General features: G+C 37.1%; 1 protein-coding gene across 5 annotated transcripts in view; it reads left to right on the top strand.

Annotated features, from left to right (window-relative positions):
* Positions 1-13077, top strand: part of STK17B (serine/threonine kinase 17b) — a 49589-nt gene that overhangs the window by 23138 nt on the left and 13374 nt on the right. For all 5 annotated transcript variants that reach the window (XM_060281489.1, XM_060281479.1, XM_035136450.2 and 2 more), the window contains one exon: positions 4688-4900. In XM_060281489.1, the coding sequence (XP_060137472.1) occupies positions 4688-4900 (213 nt within the window). The remainder of the gene's footprint in view (positions 1-4687; positions 4901-13077) is intronic.

The following is a 13077-nucleotide window of genomic DNA, read 5'->3' as shown; positions in this document are numbered from 1 at the left end:
ATTTTAAGTGTGGGCAGATGAGCGTTAACTAATCTCTAAAGATTTTATATGAATCTATCTTTCTACTTTGAAGAGCCTTGAAAGAAGTTACGATTCTCTCCTGCATACCCCCACCATGATAGTAACATATTTTAGACTCTTACCGGTAAATGTTTTGTTTCTAGTAGCTGCAGGATTTCCATATGGAAATGCACACTTAAAGCTGCCTACCTTGGAGAGTCTTTTTAAAAAGTAGCTGCTTGATATTCACCCCCATATTTACTGTTAGTGAAAGCTTGTAGTGTTCTTAGTCACTGGCCTCCAAATCTGGACATTTTCCTGAAGTAGCTTACAAACCCTTGATTAAATAAGTTGTTAATAAGAAAGGGCTTAGAACAGGGACATTTTCAAAGTATACTTTTATGTGATGTCATAAAAAATGATGTTCACATGCCTGGAATAATGATTGAAGAAAAGTTCTGAAAATTTTTCTTTAGAATAAAAAGCATTTTAGGCATATCCAGTACACATTTTTTTACTTCTGTAACTTCAAGCACTTTAAATACCTGATTCTGGGGCTTCCGGTTGACCGCGCCATCTTTGCTCAGACGGGGGTCCGATCAGCGGAGCGGACCTCGGCGCTTCAGAGGTGGAGGGAATTGCTCCAGCGAAGCAAAACCTCCTTAAAAGCCCCAAATCGAGCTTTTTGGGGACGGATTTTGCCTGGCGGCGCCAAAAGCGGGCTCTCTCCTCCCCGGATCGGCTTTGTTTAAGCCCCCGAGAGTGAGGAGGTGAACCGCGGCGGACAGGCTGACACTGCTGCTCTGAGAGCGCGAAGCTGCGAGTCTGGGAAGTGGAGGCGGCCAATTCTTCCAAGAATAATTAGCAAATGAATAGACTGTGAGTAATTTGGATTGTTTGGAATTTAAATTAAGGCAATTTGGATTTGGGAGAGAGGGGGAAAAGAGGAAGCCACCCCCCCCACGGTAACATAAGAGACAGTAAACAGAAACCTGAAGCCGTAAACAGAAGATCTTAACTTAAAAGGATCCCTCAAAGGCATCAAAGAGAATCTCCCCTAAATGCAGGGTGAAAGGGGAGAGAGACTGTGGTTGTGAGTGCCCTGCAGCAAGAGGTAAAGACTAAGAAAAACCTTTCTTTTCCTCGGGAGCCGGCAGCCCAGACAACCCAGTGAGTTGATCAGGATTTATAAGTCAATTTTTATTTCACTGTATTTCTGAACTTTGTGGAAATTCTTTTTTGGTTTAAATGTTTGTGAAATGTGAGTTCGAACTTTATTGTCAATAAGACTTGAAGAATGCAGCCAGCTTGTTAAAATGGAGTCGAGAAAATAAACTGTGATCATATTCCACCCCACGTGACAAGTTTTGACCTTGGCAGGATTGAACTATGTCAACAAAAAAGTGTTCCCCTGAGTTCCAGCGGTCTGTTTTGACCTTAATGTGGGAAACAAGAATAGAACTATGTCAAGAGGAGACAAAACGGCAAGAGTTACAGCAACAATTTCAGATGGTGATGGCAGAATATGATTTTCTAGAAGATGAAGCTTTTGAAACTGAAAAAGATGAATGTGAGAATGACAATGATGGTGACTGTGATTTGGAAGAAAAAGATGAAGATGAGGACTGTGATGATTCAACACAAAATGAAGCACACCACGAAAAAAATGATGACTTTACTCTACAAAAAGTTGGATGGAGTGCCCTGCATTTGAGGGGGGCACGATTGGTATTACTGGAACTCCAGAACACCCACAGGGAAGAAGGAAAAAATATGCAGAGAAGAGAAGAAATTCAGGGGTCTTGTATGGTGGCCTGGATGGCAAAAGACTATAAACAGGGAGTGGGGTGAAGGGAAAGTGATGTTGTGATTATAAGGATGGATTAACAGGTTTATAACTGGTCTGCTGATTATGGAATTTGCTGGATTGGGGGGGTGAAGCCGGTAATCGGGGATGTAAGGTTAAATTGAGAATAGTTATAGTTTTAAAAGTGAATGGATTTTGGAAAAATGTGAAAATATGGAGGCTTATAGAGGGAGTAAAAATTAGGCACGGGAAGATAAAATGGGAGTTTGATTTTTCAGTGATTTGAACATTAGGTGAAAATGATAATAATTGATTTATAAGTTGTATAAGATATAAAGGTGTATTTTTATAAAGTAAGAAACTGTTAAAGATGATAAAAAAGGGATGAAAACCGGGGAAGGGGGGGGAGGGGAAGCCCACAAAATATGGTTTTACAATTATGAATGTAAGAAAAAATTTTTCTGTTTTGTACTGTTCTTTTTTTCTTTTTTTGCTCTTTCTTTTTTCTCTTTTTTCCTATTTTAATTTTTTTCTTTTTTTGGTATGACAATAGATGGTTGGATGGATGTCCTCCTGCGTACTGCCCTGGTTTGCTGGAGCTCCCTGGTGGCAGGGGGGGGCTTTGGGGTCAGGGGAGGGGGAGGAGGACAGAAATCCAAGCATAAAATGGACCATCTCTGACTGTTCACCTACATGAGATACTTCTGTGGCAGGGGAGGATCCATGTGGGTGGGTGGGAAGGAGGTGGAAAAGGTGTTTATGTATGTACCGTTTCCTCTTTTTTTGCTGTTTGTAAAATTAATAAAAAGTATGTTTAAAAATAAATAAATAAATACCTGATTCTGTTCTTCGTTTTATATTAAACTTTTCACTTATTGTATTTCTGGGCACTCATGTAAACATCAACACTTAAATCATAATCCTGGTTTTCAGGCATTCCTAACTTGGCCAAGGGAACACATTTTTCTTTACTTCCTAAAAGGTCAGCTTCATTTTTAAGCAGTATGTGGTTTTCTTCTAAAAACACAATCTTACCGACATACATTTTTTGTTCTAAAGTTAAACAGTTGGTAAGAGACGAGATTTACATGACTTGTTTCTTGCTAGCAATTGAGAATAGACTTTTGTGTGGAGACTTTAGGCTGTACTTATGTTTTACCATGAACACATTGTTTTAATTTGACTAGCTCTTTAATTTCCCTGTGCCTCAGTTTATCTGTCCAGTTATTCCTGATGTTAAATGTTCTCATTCACACACAACTCTTTCAAAACCTTTACACTGGCTATGAGTGCCCAGCAGCAGACATTTTAGATCTTCTCCACCTTCAAAATGTGAGCTATGCTTTTTCTCTGCACTTCCTCTTCTTCTCTGAGCATTGGAAGGAAAGGGAAAAAAAGAACATTTTTAAAAAAGTGATGCAATCTACCTTATACCAAGTCACAAGTCACAACCCACAACCCCCCCTTTGAAAGCCAGGAATGTAATAACTTCTCTCAAATTCAAAGAACTCGTTTGGCCCAAACTCAGTTCAGCAGCATAGCCAGTTTGTTGTCTAGCACTTTAGGGTTAAAGCTTTACACTTTGTTAAGAGGAGATATTATCTCTGCAAATTGAAAATCTGAGCATATGTTTAAGCAGAATGTGTTTTAAAATGTCCTTTAAAAAACTTGAAACCAGTTTCTGAAGGTAACTTTACCCCCTCCCAAAAAAATGCCTCTTAAACTCTTCTAAGGAGAAGCATTTCAGAGATCTTTAAACAACAAAACCATGTTCTTACCTGCACTGTGTATTAAATACACTTGCCAGCACTGTGGTGGAGTGAAGCTTTTTAAATTGCATTCGCAACACATTATATGGCCCTTTATCCCAGGATCTTAAATACAGAAGTATCTTTTATGTACAGGTAACTTGCAACTCACACACATTTAACTTGTGTGCATTTAGCTTTATGTTCTTTGCAAAAAAAATACTAAAAATTTAAGTGAAGGTGGAAAGGGGGCAGGCATCGGGGGGGGGGATACTTTTGCAGTTCCACCCACCATTGCACCTAATGTGTCTGGACTATGCACAAGTTTGGTTTATGGGTTATCCCTGAAATATAACCCCTGCATAAGATGAGAGTCACCTGTACCTGGTAAATTGCATTTGCAGAGTATTTCCAGTCTTTAAAATGGCAGTTGTAAGCACCTTAAAACATTTTTAATGCAAGTTTTGTCTTAAGATTTGTCTTAAGTTCTTAACTAAGAATATTTGATTCAAAAACCCTTAAATGAAGTGATCTCCTAGTTGGTACTGGGTATCCAAGTATATTTATCTTGGAGGTTGCAAGGCTGCAAACTTGCATGTAGTAAGACTGCTTAAATTCCATTTACATCAGGCAACCTGACTTCATACAGATTTGTGGCCTTAAAAAGAGTTGGCCCTTCTTCCTCACACTCAAAATAGTGAAACCCAAATTTTGCATATAGACTGATATGTGCAAGAGGAACTTTTCTTACATAATAATGGTCTGCTGCTGGGATTCAAGTTTGCAAAGGTTTGGAGTGAACCAGGATAAAGGAAATGCAGTGTTGCATGATAAATCAGGACACAGATAATTGTAGCTATGGTAGAGGTAAGGTCAGGAGATGCTCCAGCCACTGAAGTCTTATCTCTGGATTGCAGAAAACTTTGCCCAGAGCTCTATTTTTGCTTTTCAAGTCTTCAGTAGGTTTAGAAGATAATGATAAGACTGTAAAAACCATGACTGCAAAAAATACACACATTCCTGTTTGCAGTAAGCTAAAGCTGTGAGGTTGACATTACTTTTAAAATATTTCCATATTCTTGTGTCTGTTTGGCTGCTCTGATACTTCACAAATGCTTTTGTCCTTTTACAGAGGAAAATTTGCTGTGGTGAGAAAATGTATTGCAAAATCTACAGGCCAGGAATACGCAGCTAAGTTTCTGAAGAAGAGAAGAAGAGGCCAAGATTGCAAAGCAGAGATCCTACATGAAATTGCTGTTCTAGAATTAACAAAGCTGAGTCCCCGTGTGGTAAATCTCCATGAAGTCTATGAAACAACAAATGAAATCATTCTGGTATTGGAATAGTAAGTATGCTTTGTGCCAGTATGTTTGATAATAGATCTATTGATTTTGTCATTGTTTGCATAAGTTCACCAAACATAACCAGAAAGGTAGCATTAGAGAATACGTACAGTGTACTTTCTGTTGTGTTTTGCTCTTCTAGGTTTTGGATCTTAATCCTTTGTTAAAATGAACCTTCTATCAGTGGCACTATTATCATTGACCTTCTATATTATGTTTTCTGTTGTAGGCATGGCAGATCTCTGGGTTCTTTCCAACTGAGGCATACTCAGAGTAGATTCATTTTTATCGGTGCACTTAAGTTAGTCATAACTATGAAGAAAATGCAGTGTTAAAAATTAAAATACTATAAGAAACCGCAAAAGGGGCGGGAGGAGTCAAAATACCGTGTTTCTCATATTATAAGACATGTCTTATATTTATTTTTTCCTCAAAAAAACACACTATGGCTTATTTTCAAGGGATGTCTTATTTTTTCGCTCCTCTTCCTGCTGCGGCCGGCATTGCTGCTGCGCCTATCACTATGTCTTATTTTCGGGGTATGGCTTATATTCCTTGAATGCTTAAAAATCCTGCTATGGCTTATTTTATGGGTATGTCTTAAAATATGAGAAACAGGGTATTCATGTTTATTGTAACATTGGATTTGTATTGTTAAAATATTCTTTAAAAATTATATATATATGTTAGTCATAACTGACTTAGACCCACTGAAATCAGTTTAGCTCTCCTCATTTCCACTTTGTCGGATACAATCAACTGTCGTTTTAAGCTTTCAGGGGAAACTTAAATAAAATAGAAGTTAATCTGCAGTGCATGCATGGTACTTCTGTAGGTTGATTCTTAGCACTGTACTTTGTAGAATGGATAAGGATAGATTAGCTGCCTGTTCCCTAGGTGATTCTTGAGTTACCCATTTCTGTCAAATGGTTCTTATTGATATATTTATATTTGAATTGTATATCACACAACCAATTAAGAAATATCCCAAGAATTTCCCCCCCCCCCTGAGCTATTTTCTCATTCTCCCATGTACTTCAACTGCTCTAAGAAGATAGTGCAAGACTGTTTAACAGTGATCAGACTTGTTTTGTGTGATTAAATACATTATTCTAGTGTTCAAAACTCCCATTGTTCTAGGCGCATTTTGCGACAGGGAATTTCATTAGTGCAAGCAGTTTCTGAGCTCTGGGCGCAGTACTACGCCTAAGATTTTAGTTTGAAACTGCAGAGTGGAAGGAAAGGAGGACCTTTTTCTGCCTTCCGACTTTCAGCTACTCTCTGAAGACTAGAGAAGAGACCTCCTTAAGAATATTAGGGGGGTGGCAGGGGAAGGACTTTGAACATAGAAAATGAACATAATATTTTTAATGCAGTTCATTCATTTTCAGCTTTGTATTCTTGTTATAAAAAGTGTGCCTAGACATTCCGTTGTTGCACCTATAACCTAGGTTTAAGGTGCCATTTAGCTCCTAGCTTTCACATCTCAGTTTCTAACATGGAATTCTTCTACACAAACAAATAATTCAGTTTTCTCCTCCCCCTCCCTGCAATTTAATGTCCTAAATCACACACACCAGTATCTATTTACAAGGGATATTGATGCACCATCGATTTCTTTATACCTGAGATGACTATACACTACTGTTTATACCAGTAGTAGTATAACTTATTTGGGATAGTCATTACTTGTTTTGCTCACCAAAGCTGCTGCTCCTATCTCCACTTGCTACTACTTGCGCCCACAACTGTATTCCAAATGCTGTCTCGGACCTATAAAGAGCCCTGCATTATTATTTGTAGTTTGGGCTCAGAGTAATAAGATACGGCATGGATATTGTAGTACACTTTTTGGTACAGTATAGACAAGCTCTTTAATGAAATGTTTCTGTAGGATTGGCTGCATTATCAGACTGGATACAATGTATCTGTGGTTATTTTTTTTGACACTGACTGCCCTTTTTTAGTCATTAATGTATCATGCATCCTATTGAACAGTCTTTATATAAACTTACTGATTAGTTAACTCAATTTTTATTTCTTCATTGTTCAATCAAGGCTTTTATATTAATAATCTTAATGTGCAGATTTCAGCAGAATACATTTGAGCTGTAGATTAATTTAAAATAATGGAATGTTGTGAAATATCAGCTTCAACAAGTTTCAAATAGTTGCAAGTTGCTGTCCTAAGTGTTCCAAAGAACCAGGTTGTTGTTTTTTTTACTATCAAGGTAACTGTCATCTTTGCACTTCTTATTAATGTCAGCTTGACCAGTTCTCTGACAATGTTGCATTCATAGACTTCCGGTTCGAACCGCGGAGCGCTAGCTGGCAAAAACGGGAGCTCCGTAACTCCCGGTATATCTGCTGGAGAAAGGGGGGCCCGCGCGGCCAAACGACCCCCCAAATAAGGCTGGGAAGGCGATTCCTACCCGATACGTCGGCGGTTCCCCAAAGGCTCTCCCGGAGACCTTCGCAATCGGCAGAAGGAGGGGGAGAGACCTGGGCACTAAGACGAGGCAAGACGCTTCCAGCACAAGCCGAGAAACCAGCTGCGTGCACGACGGTAAAGAACTCCTTTTAATATTCAACCCCTACGATAACCCCGAGCGTAAATAAGACAAAATAAAAGATACCAGAAGGAGATTGGCACGAAGATCATCCCCCCCAGCAAATCCGAACTGCTTTAAAAGTACAAAAGAAAAAGCGGGGAGTGGGAAGGACTCAAGAGAACGAAACATCGCGCACACAGGAGACGCTGACTGGGGAGAAACAAAGTATCCGCAAGTAGGGGAAACAAGGATTTTTTTAAATAGGACCTGTTTTGAGCTTTGATTTTGTATATTACTCATACAACGCAGGACAGAATTGGGGCTGGGAATTGTGAACTGTAAATTATAGAAGTGAAGACGATCTGAGAGGACAGTACAAAATAAAGTGGACTACATTAAGCCCCGTACCGGTTATTTTAAAAGCTTAAAAGTTGAATTTAATCCCTCTTTCTTCCCCTCCCAAACCAAGTGTTTGAAATAAAATGGCGACGATACACTAAAGACTATGACTAAGCAGACAAGGCAACACAGTAACAAGAAGTGACGTGTGCAGTATTTTAGAAAGAATAATTGAACAACGGACGGCTCCCTTGCAAGACAGCGACACAAAGTGGAGACTGCAAGTATAATAAACATCCTCCTAGAGAAACTGATTTAAGAGTGACATCCAGTGGACAAAAAGAGACAGTGCGGGTAAACTTAAAAAAAAAACATGAATAAAGGGAATAAAGCAAATTCAGCCAGCAACCACCAAAGAAGAGTGTCTTCAGCAACAGCAGAGCAGGACATGGATCTTAGAGAACTAATTCTAAGTCTAAAAAGCGACATCGGAGAGATTAAACAAGATCTTACAGAAATGAAAAAAGATATGAATGATAGATTGATAAACCTGGAAGATAAAGTAGAAAAAATGGAAGGGAAAATGGACTCAAACGAGAAAGACAAACAAGAAATTAAAGAACATATTGCCAAAGTAGAGGAAACTTCGAATAAAGCAATAGAGAGTATACAGGAGGTGCAGGAAAAAAACCAAACAATGGAAAACTCTCTGAAAAACCTCTCCAAAGAAAGACGTGAAGGGAAAAAAGACCTAGATAAAATGAAAAAAGACGTGGAAGACCAAAAGGAAGCCTGGGAAGCTACACAGGATGCTCTTGCTATGCTTCAAATGAAAATGAGAGAAAAGATTTTAAGGTTCCGGAATATTCCGGAGACCTCAAATGAGGACATTGAAAAAAGATTGATAGTGGCGCTGGCGAAATGGCTAGATCTAGAGGAATTAGATATTGAGACTCGACTGGAAGAAGCCTTCAGGATTAATTCCAAAAAGGCAAAAGCAAATAATTGGCCTGGAGATTGCTTAGCAACGTTTACCACAATGTGGCTCAGAAATAAAATTTTAAAAACCAAGGGAAAGAAAAAATTCGTGATGGATGGGACTGAAATAATCATAATGAAAGAAATTCCCCCCAGGCTGATAAACAAAAGGAAAAAGTATCAGTTCTTAGCAAAAGCCTTAAGCGCAAAAAAGGTCTTTTTTAAATGGGAGTACCCCGAAGGTATCGCTTTTGCATTTAAGGGAAGATGGAGAAGGTTTAATACACAAGAAGCGGCTGATAGATTCTTTAGAACTTACTCCCAGGAACTGGGAGGAGACAAAATGAAATTAATTAAAGACCAACACCAAACTAAGACTGATGAAGAAAGGGAGGAAGAAGATAGCAGCAAAGAAGATGAAGGAGAGGAATCGCCAGAGGAAGAAGAGAAAGAGGAAGGGGAAACAGAAGGATGAATGGAAAGAACAATTTATACAATATATATAACTCCTCCATGTAAACATTAACCCCTTCCTATTCAGTGAATGCACGGTTCCAGTTGTTCTAGTTATTCAATAATCTAACAATGATGACTGCTTAAGTAATTTTTATATAACTGCACAAATGTAGAAATTTAAGATTTGTTTCCTTGGTTCTGCTTAGTACAGAAATTAATTTGATTTCCTTTTAATAATCTTTTTTATTGTGCCCCCCCTTTTTTTGGAATTCCCTTTCCTACCCCTTTCCCCCTTCCCCTTTTTTCTTTTTTCTCTTTTCTCCCTTTTCCTCCCTCCCTCTTTTTCCCTTTTCACTTATTTCCCCTCCCCCCTTTTTTTTCTCTCCTTCCTCTCTTCTTTCACTTTCTTTTTTGTCTAAAATCTTAATAAAAGGAAAATGGATTTAAAAATTACATCATGGAATATAAATGGCTTAAATAACAAAAAAAAACGGAATAGGGTGGGACATTTATTAAAAAAACAAAATTTTGATGTCATCTGTCTCCAAGAGACACACATAAATAAAAAACATCTGAGGGTTTTAAAAAATGAAAAATTAGGAATGGAATTTGCGACGGCAGACGCAAAAAAGAAAAGAGGTGTAGTATTCTATGTTAAGAAGAAATGGAAACCAGAAGTTTTATGGACAGATAATGATGGTAGAATAGTAATGATAAAGACAACTATTGAAGGTGAACAATGGATCTGGGTGGGCCTTTACGCACCAAATGGGAGTAAAACAGCATTTTTTGAAAAATTAGAATCTCAAATAATGAAATATGATAAACATAAGATTATGATAATGGGGGACCTGAATGGAATAATTGATCCGGAATATGATAAAAGCGGAAGGGGGACGAAGAAATACAAGAAAAAATTACCGAAGCAGTTTATGAATATGATTAGAAATTTAAATCTATTAGACGTTTGGAGACATAAAAATCCCATTAAAAAAGAATTTACACACATTTCGGCCAGACATCAAACCGCAAGTAGAATAGATATGATTTGGACGTCAAAAGAAATAGCGTTAAGAACCCAAAAAGTTGAAATCAATCCCCGAACAATATCAGACCACAATGCAATAAGTTTAGTAATAAAGGCAGGACAAAAAGAAAGAAAATGGAGATTAAATGTTTTTATGTTGAAAAAAACAAACATAAAACAAGAAGCGATTAAAAAATTAAAGGAATACTTCCAATTAAACAATAATGGCGAGGTAGACCTAAGTATAGTCTGGGATGCTGGGAAAGCTTTCATGCGTGGGCACTTTATAGAACAAGCAGCTAAAATTAAGAAAACTGAGGAATTAAGGAAAGAAAACTTACTAGAAGATATAAGGAATAAAGAAAGATCCCTATATAAAAATTATGATAAAAACATTGAACAAGAATTAAAATTATTGAGGGCAGAATTTGCAAATATAATTGACCAAGAGATGGAATGGAAATTAAAATTCTGGAGATATAAATACTTCGAATGGGCAAATAAACCGAGTAAATTATTGAGTTGGCAGATTAAAAAGAGGGAAAATGAAAAAATAATAAGCAGAATTAAATCAGGGGAGAAATTCTTTGATAAGACGGAGGAAATTATGAAAGTATTTCATAAATTTTATGAATCCCTATATCAAAAAGAAGAGACGGATAGCCAAGAGATTGATGAATTCTTTAAAAAATATCAGCTTCCCAAAATCCCGTTAGAAAAAATGACATTTTTAAATAAAGAAATCACATCAATGGAAATAATAGAAGCAATAAAATCTATGAAAAAAGGGAAGACTCCAGGCCCAGATGGGTTACCTATAGAGTACTACAGGGAACTTCAGGAAACAATATTAATTCCACTTAAAGACTTAATGAATAAAATATTGACAAAAGGGACAGTGCCAAAATCCTGGACAGAGGCACAAATCACACTAATACCCAAAGCAGAAGCAGACCCAGATTTACCATCCAATTATAGACCGATTTCCCTTCTAAATTCGGACTATAAGATATTCACAAAAATCCTGGCAGATAGGTTGAATAAAATCCTGGAAGAAATAATACATAAGGACCAAGTTGGATTTGTGAAGGGAAGGTCAACAAAAGACAATATTAGAAATATAGTAAATATTTTGGAATGCCTTGAAAATCGAAGAGACAAACGGGCAGCCCTCCTATCTATTGATGCTGAAAAGGCTTTCGATAGAGTCTCCTGGGCATTTATGATAAAAACAATAGAAAATTTAAATTTAGGGGAATATATGGAGAAAGCGATAAAAGCTATTTATAAAGTCCAAGGAGCCCAAATATTAATAAATGGGAGATTAACCAACAGAATAAACATTGAAAGAGGCACTAGGCAAGGATGCCCTTTGTCGCCCATTCTTTTCATATTGACTTTGGAAATTCTATTAAAAAATTTAAGAGAAGAGGATACCATTAAAGGAATAGTAATTGGCAATAAAAAATTTAAAGTAAAGGCATATGCAGATGATATAATCATAACTACTGAAGATCCAGTTCAAAGTATACCCTCAGCAATAAAGAAAATCAATGAATTTGGCAGATTAGCGGGATTGAAAATAAATTATGAAAAAACTAAAATGCTGGTAAAAAATTTGGAAATCAATGAAAAACAGGAACTCCAGGAAAAAACAGGTTTAAAAATTGATAAAAGATTGAAATATTTGGGCATTCAAACAACAATAAAGGGGATAGACTTGATACAGGAAAATTACAGAGTAATATGGAAAAAGATAAAGGCAAAGATGGAAGAGTGGAGAAAATTGAAGTTATCATTATTGGGTCGAATCTCTTTAATTAAAATGTGTGTTGTCTCCAAAATGAATTATTTATTTCAAAATTTACCAATTCTAGGGAAAGACAAAATTTTTAATGAATGGAAAAAAGATATTACGAAATTCATCTGGGAGGGGAAGAGACCGAGGGTGAAATACACAATTATGATAGACCATAGAGACAGGGGAGGCTTCGGTCTCCCTGATCTCGAGATATACCATGACGCGGCCGCAATCGCATGGATAAAGGAATGGATGGAGCTTAAAAATACAGACCTTCTAGATTTGGAAGGTCAAGGACTGGCTTTCGGCTGGCACCGCTATCTAATGAAAGATAAAATAGAAAAAAAGAACATCTTTATGTTCAACATAATTAGGAAATCCCTGTATTCAGTGTGGCAGAAATATAAAAGGTTTTTTGAGCCAAAGACCCCTTGGTGGCTTTCACCCCTAGAATTAGTTGCTGTTAAAAGAACCAATATGGATGGCAATTGGCCCACCTATAGATCTCTATTAGAAGAAAGCGAGGGAACTCTAAAATTAAAAGAATACGCAGAAATAAAACATTTATTGACCACCTGGCTGCAATATTTTGAAATAAATCAAAGATTGAAAATTGACAAAAAATTGGGGTTCGATGGGGAAATGTCAAAATTAGAGGAAATATTAATAGTGAACAAGAACAAATATATAAAAAATTTATATCAGATAATTTTAAAATGGAGAACTGAAGAAGAAATGACGAAGGATTCTATGATTAAGTGGGGTCAAGACCTGGGAAAAACTATCCCAATACAGAAATGGGAAAATCTATGGGAAAAAGATTCAAATTTTACGCCCAATTACGATCTTAAGGAAAACATTTTGAAAATGCAAAATAGATGGTACTTGACCCCACTAAAAATGTCTAAAATGTACCCAGGGACCAGTAACCTATGTTGGAGGTGTAGAAAGGAGGTCGGAACATTTATCCACATGTGGTGGAATTGTAGTGTAATCAGAGAATTCTGGGAAATGTTGTATAACGAA

The sequence above is a fragment of the Zootoca vivipara genome, chromosome 1 (assembly GCF_963506605.1).
Source record: "Zootoca vivipara chromosome 1, rZooViv1.1, whole genome shotgun sequence".
NCBI lineage: Eukaryota > Metazoa > Chordata > Lepidosauria > Squamata > Lacertidae > Zootoca > Zootoca vivipara.
Note: the sequence above shows the minus strand (reverse complement) of the source record. Positions and strands in the feature narration are given on the sequence as shown.